Source organism: Magnolia sinica, chromosome 12 (genome assembly GCF_029962835.1).
Source record: "Magnolia sinica isolate HGM2019 chromosome 12, MsV1, whole genome shotgun sequence".
NCBI lineage: Eukaryota > Viridiplantae > Streptophyta > Magnoliopsida > Magnoliales > Magnoliaceae > Magnolia > Magnolia sinica.
Window position 1 is genome coordinate 77,926,182 of NC_080584.1, and position 14,209 is coordinate 77,940,390.

General features: G+C 39.9%; 1 protein-coding gene across 1 annotated transcript in view; it reads left to right on the forward strand.

The window, feature by feature from the left end:
• The first annotated feature begins 2,907 nt into the window (after window positions 1-2,907).
• Window positions 2,908-14,209, forward strand: part of LOC131220287 (uncharacterized) — a 98,785-nt gene continuing 87,483 nt past the window's right edge. The window contains exons 1-7 of the mRNA XM_058215237.1: window positions 2,908-4,369; window positions 6,815-6,925; window positions 7,326-7,516; window positions 8,918-9,128; window positions 9,938-10,175; window positions 10,852-11,002; window positions 11,291-11,591. Of these exons, the coding sequence (XP_058071220.1) occupies window positions 3,097-4,369; window positions 6,815-6,925; window positions 7,326-7,516; window positions 8,918-9,128; window positions 9,938-10,175; window positions 10,852-11,002; window positions 11,291-11,591 (2,476 nt within the window). The 5' untranslated portion in view covers window positions 2,908-3,096. The remainder of the gene's footprint in view (window positions 4,370-6,814; window positions 6,926-7,325; window positions 7,517-8,917; window positions 9,129-9,937; window positions 10,176-10,851; window positions 11,003-11,290; window positions 11,592-14,209) is intronic.

A 14,209-nucleotide genomic window follows, 5' to 3' on the forward strand; every position in this document is an offset into this window, starting at 1 on the left:
TACTTTTGAGGCGGTTCGAGGAAGTTTGAGGTCCATTTCAGACTTGGGTCCTTACTCGTCCACTTCAGACATAGCTGGGGCGAAGGAGTTTTTCCATACAATGTCTACTTCATAATTCGATCTCTCAAAAGCTTATCTAATTGGTTTTCTCAGTAGGCATTCATGTATCCACTTAATAGATTGGTTTCTGAAAGTGTAACCAAACACAAACCTGGAAAGTCTTTTTGGCTAAAAACGGCATTTTAGGTGTCATTTATATATATATATATATATATATATATATATATATATATATATATATATATATATATATGGGCTGTGTGGGCCCCACTGTGATGTGGGTCGAACATCTATCCCATCAGCCAGATGCACCATTTCACGTTAGGCCACGTGATTAAAAATCAAGTGAATCCATGACTTGTGGGGCTCACCAAATACAACAGTTGAGACGGGTTACCTTCCCGTAAAAACATTCATAATTATTTATTGGGCCCACTAAATTATGGTTCATAAATTCAGACCATGCATTGTGTTGTCTCAATTATATGAGGGGCCAGACCAACCAACTTTTATCCTTAGTGAAAACTCTTGTGAGCCCCATCGAGTTCTTTTATATGTTTTAGGAATGTTCCCACGAGATTTTAAATGATATGGACCACTTAAATTCAGTGTAGGGCTTATTTTTGGGATACCCCGTGACCTAAAGGAAACCCATCAACTGCACATTGTTGATGTTCGACACACGTGATGGCTCGACCTAATGGTACCATTTAGTACCATTTCCCATATGTATAAAGTTTACCTCTTTTCTGTTCTTCCATCGTACTACAAAAAAATGTGACTTAAAAGTTTTCAAAAGAAAATAAATAGAAATAAATTTCTTGGCTCTAGTTGTGCTCCTGATTACACAGACGGCATAGGTAATTAGCAAGGAGAGATTAGTCTCTGAACGGCAGATGTCCTTCACCGCCTCAGCATATTCAAGTAAAATTTCTAGAAAAAATATATTGTTTAATCAATAGTAAATTTGAAAATAAAGAAGATAAGCCAAAAAAAAAAAATTTATTATTAAAACAAATGAGGAAATTTCCTCTTCGCTGGAAATGTTGATTCCCATAGAATACCGTTTCTTATATATACTTTTCCACCACTCTAGAACAGGCTTTCATTAATCGTTCCATTGTAAGTTTTTTCCTTGACTTGACTTACATGACTATAATATGCGTTTGTCACAGCGAGACGTGGCTTACAAAAATCTCCGTACAAGACTAAAAATCTTTGCCACATTGTACTCTGACCATAGGTTGGATGATGTGTACCAATGATAATTTTCCTTTCAGATGGACCATTTGCTGGCTTCCTATTTGATAGTTTTCTCAATCACCGTGATTGGGCAACCCTCTATCCACTTTTGATCTCCAGATCAGAGGTCATTGATGCATTTCACGTGCACTGTCCGCCAATTGCCTAAATCCCGTGAGTTACAGCAAACGCACATTTTGCATTAGCCAAGAGCTAAAAGCTTTGCTAGACCCACACGCGTGTACGAAGCAGCTCATGCACACACCACATTCACGCCAGCATGATACATTTGAAGCAGAACGGATTGGCTACTCCCCCTGCCACCAGCCCGGTGGCTGGTGGTTGGTGCTATGTGGGCCCCACCATGATGAATATGTTTCATCCATTCTGTTCATCCATTTTTACAGATAATTTTAGGCTACAAACCAAAAATGAGAGGGTTATAAATCTTATGCGGACCACACAGCAGGAAAGCAATAGTGATTAGATATCCACCATTAAAATCCTCCTAATATGTTGTTTAGGTCATAAAGACCCAGATGAACGGAAAAAAAAATATATATATATATAAGCTTTATCCAAAACTTTTATAGCCCCCAAAAAGTTATTAATGGTCGACGTTCATTCAACAATGTTGGTTCACTTGAGATTGGGATATACCTCATTTTTGGTCTCATACCATAAAATAATCTATAACAATAGATGTACGGAATGGATGAAACACATACATCATGATGGGGCCCACAGAGTACCGACCATCAGCCATTGGCTGGTCGCAGGGGGAGCAGCCAATCCGTTTCCCATTCGAAGATATCCATTTCATTTATTGGTACCACTATGCAGAAGCTCTGGCTAAAAAGTCTGGTCTGTCTGATGACATGTTCTTGGGTTTTAAAAATAAAGAAATTCAGGCTCTGGACGATGCACGCTCCTCCGCGGAATAGATACGGGGTACTGAGGTAATGCATTAGGAGCGAAGATTGCTTACGAGCAGATAGCCAAGACAGTCGTACAGACCAACTGCCAGCCACCGGAAAAACCAGAGTATTACAATGATTTATTGGAACCATGACAGATCTTTCATAATCCGCAACGAATTGATTATTCACTTTATTGTTTCGGGCTACGTTTTACAGGTGATCTTAACCGTCCATACTATAGGGTAATGATACGACTGCATAGAGCCATGAAATGCATGCCGCACCAACTGGATAGTTCAGATCAATCGATCTCAGATGGTTCAAGTAGTTGCTATTGCAACCAGGAGCAATGAATTCCAAGTTCTCTAAGAGCAATGGATAATTCCTCTTAACCTTCTCTGAAACGCTTCTTGAAGCGAGTTCCTCGTCAACGTTTGCATAGAATAATAAGCTTATTCTAGAAATATATGTGGAGCCCACCTTGAAGACTAAAAATTATGCTCATCCAAAACAGGTAGGCCACACCATTTAAATTTATGCCTAAAACCACTAAAATCACGTGATGTGGTCCAACTTAGATTTTGAATAATCTGGAATTTTAAGTGTTCAGTAATCCACGTGGGCCCTATTTTATTGATGGATTCGATGATATATAATAAAACGTGTCAGTGTGACCCACCAGTGTTTGAATTGATCTGACTTTTCGAACATTGGGACAACTAGAAGGGGGGCAGCTTATGGAGGCAGTGTATGTTGGCCACACACACGTAGATGAATCGACTTCCTGGTTATCATCTTTTATACAACACATCCCATTCTAAAAAAAGAAAAGAAAAGAAAAGAAAAGAAAAAAAACATCAGTTTTTGTGGATTAATGGCTTTTGTTGGAAGCATGAGAAATGTAAAAGCTCTTCTTCCTTTTCTCTTTCTCTTTCCTTCTTGCACTGCAATATCTACCATTACTCCCACACAACCAATCAAAGAGGGCCAGACCCTTCTTTCGCCCGGTGAGGTCTTTGAACTGGGATTCTTCAGCTCTAGAACTTCCACAAACCACTATGTCGGGATATGGTACCACAGTGTCCCACCCCAAACGGTGGTTTGGGTGGCCAACCGAGAAAACCCACTTAAGGATTCATCTGGAGTTTTCGCGGTAAGTGGGGACGGCAATCTAGCGGTTTTAGATGGAAGAGGAAACAGTCTCTGGTCATCAGGCACTTCCACCACATCGAACGATACAACTGCAACGCTTGAAGACACAGGCAATCTCATTCTTAGGATTGGAAATTCAAATAGTAGCATCTTATGGGAGAGCTTCGATCATCCAACGGATTCGTTCCTGCCACTGATGAAGCTCAGGGCCGATCTAAAGACAGGGAAGAGGACGATTCTAACATCTTGGAAGGGCGAAGAGGATCCTTCCCTGGGGAGTTTCACTTTAGGCCTTGAGCTTCATATGATACCACAAATGCTCGTATGGAATGGTTCGGCCCGATACTGGCGAAGCGGGCAATGGAATGGAAGGATATTCATTGGGATGCCGTACATGTACAACGTCTACCTTAACGGTGCCAACTTGGTTACAGATGAAGAGAAGAAGACAATCTACTTCACATATTCTTACTACACTGAAGAATATACAAGAATGTGGATTGAATGGTCAGGTGTGTTCAAGACGTCGAATTGGAACCTACAAAGGAAGGAATGGTCCATTCCGTGGACGTACATGCGTACGAGGTGTGGCCTTTATGGCCTGTGCGGGCCGTTTGGGATTTGCAAGGACTCGGGCTCGCAGATATGTGTCTGTATGCAAGGATTCGAGCCTAAGTCGATTGCTGAGTGGAGTAGCGGGAATTGGTCAGGTGGGTGTGCAAGGAAAGCCCAGTTGAATTGTAGTAGTGGAGGGAAAGGAAATGGATTTTTGAAGATTGGAGGAGTGAAAATGCCAGATTTTTCAGATTGGAAGCGTGGCGTGGGTGATGGAAAGACCTGCGAAGATGACTGTCTGAAGAACTGTTCTTGTATCGCCCACGCCTATGTTGGTGGAATTGGGTGTATGAACTGGGGTGGAGATTTGATGGATATTGAAGAATTCAGCTCTGGTGGAGAGAATGATCTTTACATCCGTCTGGCAGATTCCGAACTCGGTATGCCTAACTCTCTTTTAATTCTTTCTAGTTAAACATTTTTCATTTGATATTTCTTGAATTTTATTTTTCTTTCCTGTCATGATCAACGGCTCGTGTGGCTCCATTGGGTTCCACTGGGGCCCACATTTAGAGGTAACCCAATGATCTGAATGAGCTACCTTATGAATTTTCAATGAACTCAAACTCGACTGATTCCAAAACTCAATGATCAGGATCATTCCTTCAGCTTGAGTATTGGATCATAGGTCATGCATGCAAATTAGCTCTCAAAGGATGGACGGTTGAGATTATCAGATCATAAATTCATTTCTTCCCTGTAAGAAGAGTAAAAAGGTCATCTGATATATGGTCTCGATCATCAGATCATCACTTTGTGTCAATCCAGTGGGGCCACACGTGCTGGCGAATTCCTGGCCTTGCATAGGTCATATAAAATCGCTCTCAAAATATGGACGGTTTTGACCGTCGGATCATTACTGGTCAGTGCCCTATAGGCCCACCATGTTGCATTTGTTTTATCCACGCCATCTATCCATTTTTCTTTCTCTTTTTAGGTGCATGAGTTTAAAAAATGAGGCAGATCCATCTCTCAGGTGGAGCTCGCCACATGAAACAATGGCAAACGATTCGTGATGGGAACACATGGAACGGATACAAGATCCGAACCGTTCATTTGGTGTTCCCATCACAAATGTACGGTAAAAAAAGAATAGGGCAATTTGATCGAAAGTGACCCCGACCCTGGCCAGCAAGCTACGTGGTCTGAAAGGATGGGGGATTAAGATCATTAGATCACCACCATGTGTTGGCCCAGTGGGGTGAACGCATGGTGGCCGTCCCTTGTCTTGCAGAGGTAATCTGAAATAGGTTTGAAAGGATGGGGGATTAAGATCATCGAATTGTTACTATGTATTGGGCCAGTGGGGTCACGCATGACAGTCTTTTCTTAGCTGCGTTGCAGGCAAACGTTGAAAAGTTGTTTCTTTTTGGCGGCTGTTTGGCAAGTCACCCCAACCCTGGCCAGCTAGCTATGTGCTCTGTATGTGTTTTATCCACGATGTCCACCCATTTTTATCCGCTAATTCTAGGGGACGAGCTCAAAATAATGACGGGTTTTTAAATCACCGGTGGACCAAACCAAAGGAAAACAGTGTTGATTGAATGTTTACCATTAAAAACTTCCTAAGGCCTATTGTAATTTTTATTTGTCATCCAAACTTTTGATAAGGTCACACAGACCTTATCAAAATGTTTTCAACAGTAGGCGTTCAATCTTTTCTGTTGTGTGGTTCGCTTGATTGTTGAATCTGCTTCTTTTTTGGGCTTTACTAAAATAAGCTGAAAACATGGATGGACGGCAAGGATTAAACAGATAAATCATGGTCGATCCCACGTAGCTTTGACATCAGCCAGCTGGGGGTCACTAGTCAAATCGCGTCCTTCGTTTTCCTACATTTGAAAGTCAAAATCTTGACTTTGGGAGTATGCCAATTTCACACGACTCATACCTATTGGACGCGAGTCGTATGGGAACACGTCTGACATGTACAATATCTGTACCGTTCATCTGGCAGTCTGCACCATGACTGTGTAGTGACCCAAAGATCAGGCTGACTGGATGATCGTATGCACTAGATCGGACAAGTGGGACATATTCCCATCAAGTGGACCGTCCAATCAGTTTCATTTTCGGGTCACAGTTTTTAGATGATGGGGACGGCCTGGCGAGCTGCTCAGATGGTCAAATTCCTCTGGAAGGAGTTGTAATAAGATGAGTTAACTCTGGGGGGGCGTTTGGATACCACCACGTAAATTATTTTGTTTACTTATACAGTAGTATATCAGTGACTTACTTCAGATACCATCACAAAAAAAGGAAAAAAAAAAAAAAAAAAAATGCAAAGAAAAAGGGGGGGTGGCCGTTTGGAAACCAACGAGTAAATTATTTTGTCTACTTATACAGTAGTATATTAATGACTTATTGCAGATAAGTTAATTTTGGTTTATGATTAGTTGTAAGTAACTTTTTTTACTTAGAAGTACTTAATCACTACAGTTAATTTTTTAAACGTTTCTACTTTTCACAAGTCGCTGAAGAGAGGCATAAGAAGAAACGAAAGAGAGGAGAAGCTAATAAATTTGTTGTTTATCAAACATAATTATCTTCTTAATTATGATCCAAACGCCCCCAAAGTGTGCCTCACCTTGCATGATATATAACGAAAATGCTTTTGACATCCTAAAGTGCTGGGTTAGGCTGACCGGTCTTATTCACCGCCTAAGCCAGGCCCAATTAATGGACCGGCTTAAATTTTAGTACAAGGCCAGCCTGAAGTGGGACATGCATGAAAGCCCCATAACCAGCCAGGCCCATTGAGACTTGTCATCTCTTCATTCACATTTCTAAATTGGCACTCATTTATTTATTTATTTCAATTGCAGGTGGAAAGAGAGGTATTAAGGCAATTATCATAGTAGTAATGGTGGTTTTAGGACTACTTATCATTGTTCTGTGTGCCTACATTTATAGGAGGTGGATGACTAAACAAAGAGGTAAATGTATACAGCGGTTAGCTAATTAAGCGCAAACGTTTGTATAACTGAGCCACCTACAAGCCATCCAATGTGCCAATGTGGCACATGTGTTGCAGATCCAAGCCGTCCATTTGGTGGATCCCGAGCCTTTAAAAAATGTTAGTACATGGACCAAACGGGCTCTGATTATATAAAGAAAAGAATGACTTAGAAAATATGGCTAATATCTTTTCTCATACCATGTACTGGTAGGATTTAACTGATCAGACAGAAGGCATCAGATGGTTATGGACAGCTTCAATCTCGAATACATGGGCTTCCTTGTATGGAAAAGTTGATACAATCATTATGAAATGAAGTTTGTAGATTTGTCTAATTCATATTGAACTTATTCTTCTTCATTTTTAACTGATTCTAGAGTCAGGTAGGCAGAGCAGAGAGCAGGCATGTAGAAATTCTTTGGATGAAGATATATTACTGAGAGGCATGGTCCACGAAACAGAAGGCCCGGAACTACCTATGTTCGATTTCAGGATCATAGCAAATTCAACAGACCATTTTAGTCATGCAAATAAGCTTGGAGAAGGAGGTTTTGGTCCTGTTTACAAGGTAGGATTCCTATTCCTTCTGTATACAACATTTCACACACGTTTCTACCTCATTTTTTCCACACGCTACATATTCTCAACATGGCACGGGGGAGTGATATCCAAGCTGTTCATCACATGGGCCCCACAAACAGTTGGGCTGCTAACGTATCATGGTTTCTTTTTGCCGTTCATTTGTAGCCCAGCTGACATCTGGTCAGCTTTATCTTTGTGCCGGGGTAAGTGCACATAGGGGCCGAGTTGATGGGAGGCCGGGATGTCCCACATGGGTTTTCAGATGGCACATGTGATATGGTGATGCATACTGTAGGGCTGTCCACAGATACCAGGACCCGATGGGCCTGATCCGAATTTAGCGGTCCACGATCAATTTCTTGGGTCAGCCTAACAATCCAATCCTCTTTGGGTATGCTATTTTGGACTCGGTTAAAAAATGAGTCTAAATAAATTTGGGCTAGGTCCAATTAATTATAATAGTAATATTATACATTAATTATATTGGCTATGAGATGAGATTTGTTGACTTCCACACACACACACAAATATATATATATATATATATATATATATATATATATGCTATTCCGTTTGACTTTTAAGTGGTACTCTATTTACCGGTAAATAGATTGTGTTTGACCACATTGTAATGTATTTACAATATATAAAGTAGATATTTACAATATATTAAGCTAGGAGTACTGAATCCCACCAAAATCAACAAATCAGATAAAAACGACTTGATTTTTCGTAGGAAAGTATCAAAGCATGTACACACCGGATGGATTGGATGTCCTCCACTCATCCTTTCCTCTCGTGTGGTCCAACTGATTATCAATCTGACATGATCAAGGAAAGCCATAGATAAATTGAATGTACCGTACACATCATGGTGGGCCCTACACATCGTGAGTGGGTATCAACCATATGGTATTATAATATGTACAATGGCATTGGCCGTAAAGACTTTAGCTTGTAATATGAAGCATGACTTTTTAATGAGTTTTAACTACATATATGGAACATTGTAAAAGTGTTTATAGGCTTACCTGCAAATGCAGTTATCCAAACAACCCCAAGATAGCCCATTTTATATCAAAATGTCGCCAATGTGTATAATCTAATTCATCTATTAAAATAAGCCTGACCGTATGAGTTCCCTCATTTTGACTAGGATCTCACTGGACCTAACTTGAAAGCGAGGTATGAGGAATGGTCCAGATCCTTTTTTTTTAAAAGGTACTTGACTTGGGTCCAGGAACTGCAGGATCCGATCCGGATCGACCTGATTGAATCTGACCTAACCCGTGGTCAATCCTTATTGCTTCTACACATGTAGTATTAAAACACACCAAAAGTCTAAATTTTTTTATTTTTTTTTTCTTATTTTTATGCTTGTCATTAGGGAAATTTGCAAAGCGGAGAGGAAATAGCTGTGAAGAGGCTCTCAAAGAGCTCTGGACAGGGCTTAGAAGAGTTCAAGAACGAGGTTAAACTGATATCCAAGCTCCAGCACAGGAATCTTGTTAAGATTTTGGGATGTTGCATTGAAGGAGAAGAAAAGCTGTTGATATATGAGTACATGCCCAACAAAAGCTTGGATGTCTTTCTCTTTGGTATGATCCCTCTCCCTCTGCTGCCCTATTATCCATTAACCCATGGTTAAAAGACTTGGTGACTCCGACCGAGTCGAGTAGAGACTTGCCCGAGTTGACACTGAATTAGCCCGAGTCATCCAAGTCCCTGTGACTCGATTCACATCAGATTCACCAAAGTCTTAAAACCATGCATGGACTGGAATCCTCTACAACAAATGTTATACCTGAGCAGCCCGGAAAACACCTTGAGATACTTGGCGCACACCCGATGAAGGGGATGGAATATAACTCATTTGTGGGCTATGTACAACAGGCGTTTTTGAGGATTTCAGTCCTTTACACATATCACGTGGTTTTCAGTTTGTACAAGTAAATGACCCATTGAACGATTATCATAAACATATGTATTATGGGCCCCACAGTGAATGACCCATGCATCAAAAGTCTCCAAGATGGGATACTTCAATTGTTGGCAATCTAGCAAAATACATGAATGACAACCCTCAGCCAAAAATACGATGGCCAAGATCGTCCAATTCGTGAGTTTGGGGCATTCATGATGAGGCCCATCATATCAACAGTCAAGATCACTGAAAGATCGCCGATCGTGTTGATTTGATATTTCCCGTGGTGAATGGACCAAGGTTAGATAGCTTGGATTTTTCTAATCTGGGAGATTTTCAGTGCATGTTCTGTCCACAGTAAGGGACCTCAGATCGATGGTTTAAATCACTTGAAATGTACCTTCCATGTACAAGCTAAATACCCATTACTACTTTGCGTATCTTGGCCACTGAAAAAAGGTTTTGATGTCATATCTTTAATAGATCCAAGCCAACAATCAGTACTAGATTGGGCCAAACGCTTCCACATTGTGGAAGGGATTGCTCGAGGGCTTCTTTATCTTCATCGAGATTCGAGATTGAAGATTATTCACAGAGATCTCAAAGCAAGTAATATTCTACTAGATGAAGGCTTGCAACCAAAAATATCAGATTTCGGTATGGCAAGGATTTTCGGAGGTGATCAGAATCTAGCAAGAACTAACAGGGTTGTGGGGACTTAGTAAGTAGCCGTCTCTTCTTTATGAATCCATGCATTTGATTCAGTGTAGGATGCTATACAACTAGTTTGCACCATAATACAGTGAAAATAAGTTGTATTGCATTTGAGTCAGTGTAGGATGCTATACAACTAGTTTGCACCATAATACAGTGAAAATAAGTTGTATTGAACAGAAGGACAACCCTCATTTCCACCGTATCGTGTCCAAAACTGGTTGCGTAGGATCATTCCCCTTTCATATTGTCACATCAATCAGATGTTTTTACATTTCATATAGTATGTTGATAAATAACATCATTTATGATAATTTAAATTTGATTCTTCGTTCTTAGGTTGTGTTTGGATGCACTACAGAATTAATCTGCAATCAGTATTACCTTGAAAAGGTGAAAAAAAGGCAAATTCGTTTGTAAGGATTGATGTTGAGGGTCTGATGACAAATTCCTATTGCAATTTAATTCAATGGCACATCCAAACGTGGGCAGGAGACATCATCGATTTTCATTGTTTCCCCTTGACAGAACTGAATGTTTTGCAATTCAATTGGCTTGTGCATCCAAACACAGCATACATGTAATTGGTTCTTAACCTGAATAACTATTACATTAGTTAGTCTGGGTTATTTGAGAGTCACATTCCTAACATGGTGAAACTAACTGAAATAATTTAAATGCAGCGGTTATATGTCCTCGGAGTATGCTATGGAAGGACGGTTTTCCGAGAAATCTGATGTCTTTAGCTTTGGGGTCTTGTTGTTAGAGATTGTGAGTGGTAAGAGGAACTCTGGATCTTTTCACCATGAAGACTCTCTAAGCTTGTTGGGTCATGTAAGTGGAATTTCAAGCCTCCATCTACCTTACCAGAGAGAGAGAGAGAGAGAGAGAGAGAGAGAGAGAGAGAGAGAGAGGACTGGGTCACACCATGGATAAGCATTGCCCTAGGTTGAGTGGACCATCCTGTTTTTTGTAGTTGGGCATGTTCAAAGTGGGTCCTACATGATGAATGGCCTGGTCACCTTGTTGATCTCTCCATAAGAAAACTGCCTTACAAATTACGTTACCTCCTCGGCAATATATGTTAAATCTTCCACTCTTCTTGTTTGGTTATTGTTTCAGGCATGGCTACTATGGAACCAAAACAAGGTGTTGGAGATGATTGATCCAGGGTTGAGAGGCCCATTTTCACAATCTGAAGTGCTGAGATGCATCCATATAGGGCTCTTGTGTGTGCAACAGTTTGCGACAGATAGGCCCACCATGGCATCTGTAGTTTTCATGCTTGGCAGCGATATCGCAAATTTTCCTATTCCAAAACAACCTGCGTTTACTGAAAGGAGAAGCCCGTTGGAATCAGATTCATCGCAAAGGAGCTGCAAAATATGCTCAGTGAATGAAGTCACTGTTACCATCATCCAGGGCCGATAACGTAGAAATGTCACCTACTTGCAATAGTATTATCTTGGACCTGACTCTCTGTAGTGCTAATGTGGCACACTTGTAAGAGATCCAGTCCACTGATCAAGTGAACTCAACTGAATTTATGTCATTGGCCAAAAAATCCATCCAATTAGGGCACCGGGTGGACCACATGTCTTTACATGCGGACTCTTGACCATTATATGATTTGAAATGCCCTCATAGTTAGGGTTGTGTCAAGAAGACAATTATACCAGAAAACTGGGAGAAATTTATATGTTATTTACTAACCCCAACATGGGTATATGTACATGAAGATACTAAATTAATCACTACCTAATCTCTAGCAAATTATATGCCATATATATAATGTTTTACGGCTAACAAATCTAAAAAATAATCTTTGGGGGCTTTTACTTTGCTTCTCTCACGCTCCCCTCAAACTATGGATGGGGAATGACATCAGTTTGCCGATCAAATAATCATAGTATGCTCTATAGTCACAGTGTTATAGTAAAGAGAACAAGAGTAATTTTGAGAGGCAACATGTGATAGGGTAATTTAACGAGCCAAGTATTTTTGTGAATGAAGGGCGGTCAATCTCTATATGCTTGGTACATATTTGAATGGACATGGTATTATATGCAAATAATTGAGCAGGAGACTAAAGAGGCATAAGTCACGTGGAAGACTTGTGAACTATGTTATTTCATCGCACCCTACTAATATTGTATGATAATCAGTCTTTGCAGAAGACCTAGTGCCGTGCCCTAAAACCAGTGATTGGGCTCTCCAACTTCCCAATCACCGATGCCAAGTTGCTCCAGCTTCCTCGCCACACACTAGACTTGGCGAATGAGGCCAACAAATTCCCAAATTCCAAATCCAACTTGTGACATATATATATATATATATATATATATATATATATATATATATATATATATATATATATATATATATAAAGCTAGGCGAGCAATGAAAATGTAAAGAATTGCATTCTCATAGCATCTATAAATCAAAAGGGTAACCCAATCCTTCTAAGGAAGGATCTCCAAAACTATATTCACACTTCGCCAAAGTATCCTCCAAAATTCATAATGTTTACATGCCCAAAATTTGAAATGAAAGAAGCAATAAGAAGGATATCAATCAATGTCTAAGCAATTTGGCTCTGGTATTATGCTAAAAGCACATAAGAGAACATGGGTATGGGCACACAAGCTCATGGATCATTTTGCGTGCCGGAAGGTGTATATGACTAATTCAAGAAAGAGTCTGATATCTTTAGGGGCACTCGAGGCACTAGGGTGCAAATTCATCGGTTTCGATCATGTTCTTAAAATTTCAAAGGGAGAAGTCATAGTAATAAAGGCACAGAGGAATGGAAACCATTATAGGTTGATCGGGAGTACTTCATCAGGTGAAATTGCAACATCTATAGTGGATTTCATGTCTCCACGTATGCGGCATGCACGCTTGGGTCACATGAGTGAGCGGGGCATGAAGGTTTTTTCTCTTTGTTGTTTAATTTTAATTTTAAAAAGTATTGATTTTAGTATATGCGAGCATTATATAAACGATAAATAGTAAAGATTGTATTTTAAGTCTGTGAAATATGTTTGTAAAGGGGTTTTAGATTGTATGCATTCTAATGTATGGGAGTCGGCGCCCGTGGTTTCTAGAGGAGGGTCGTCATGGTTTTTCACATTCATTGATAACTATTTCAGAAAAGTGTAGGTTTATTTTATAAAAAATAAATTCGATGTTTTCACTAACTTCAAACAATGGAAGGATATGGTGGAAAAACAGACAAGGCGAAAAGTGAAACTATTGAGGATATATAAAGATGAAAAATTCACTTTTGGGAATTCAATTAGTATTGTAAAGATGAAGGGATTGTGAGACATAACATAGTATGCCACACGATAGAACAAAATGGTGTGGTTGAGCAAAATAATTGGACTCTCTTAAAGAGGACCCAATGCATGATCAGTAATGCTGGGTTGAGCAAGAAATTGTGGACTGAGGCCATTAATACAACTTGTTACTTGGTGAATCAATCCTCTTTCATGGCTATTGATTGTAAAATTTCAAATGAAGTGTCGAGTGGTGAGCAGGTATACTACTCAGGACTGTGTGTATTTGATTGCAACGCTTACTCTCACATACCATTGGTTGAGAGAGATAAGCTGAACCAAAGGGCTAAAAAGTATATTTTTGTTGGCAATGATAATGGTGTGAAGGGGACATATTATATGATTGGGTTGAATAGAAAACTATCCTTAGTCGCTTAGCTAAATTCAACAAAGGATCCTTGTTCAATAAGGATGAGCATAAGGAAGCGAAAAAGTTAGTTGTGGTTGTCTAGTTAGACAGAGATGAGACATAGGCTGATACAGAGATGTATACAAAGGTGGTGGAGTAGCCACCTATGAGAAGAAATATGTCATGGGATCAGAGGTTACTGATGAGATATATGGATGAATCAAATGTCGCATTTGCCCTCATTAAGATTAAAGGGTTCCGTCTACTCTTTAAGAGGCTCTTAATGAGGCAGATGCCAAAAAGTAGAAAGCAATGATGAATGATAAGATAGACTTGCTGTACAAGAATGAG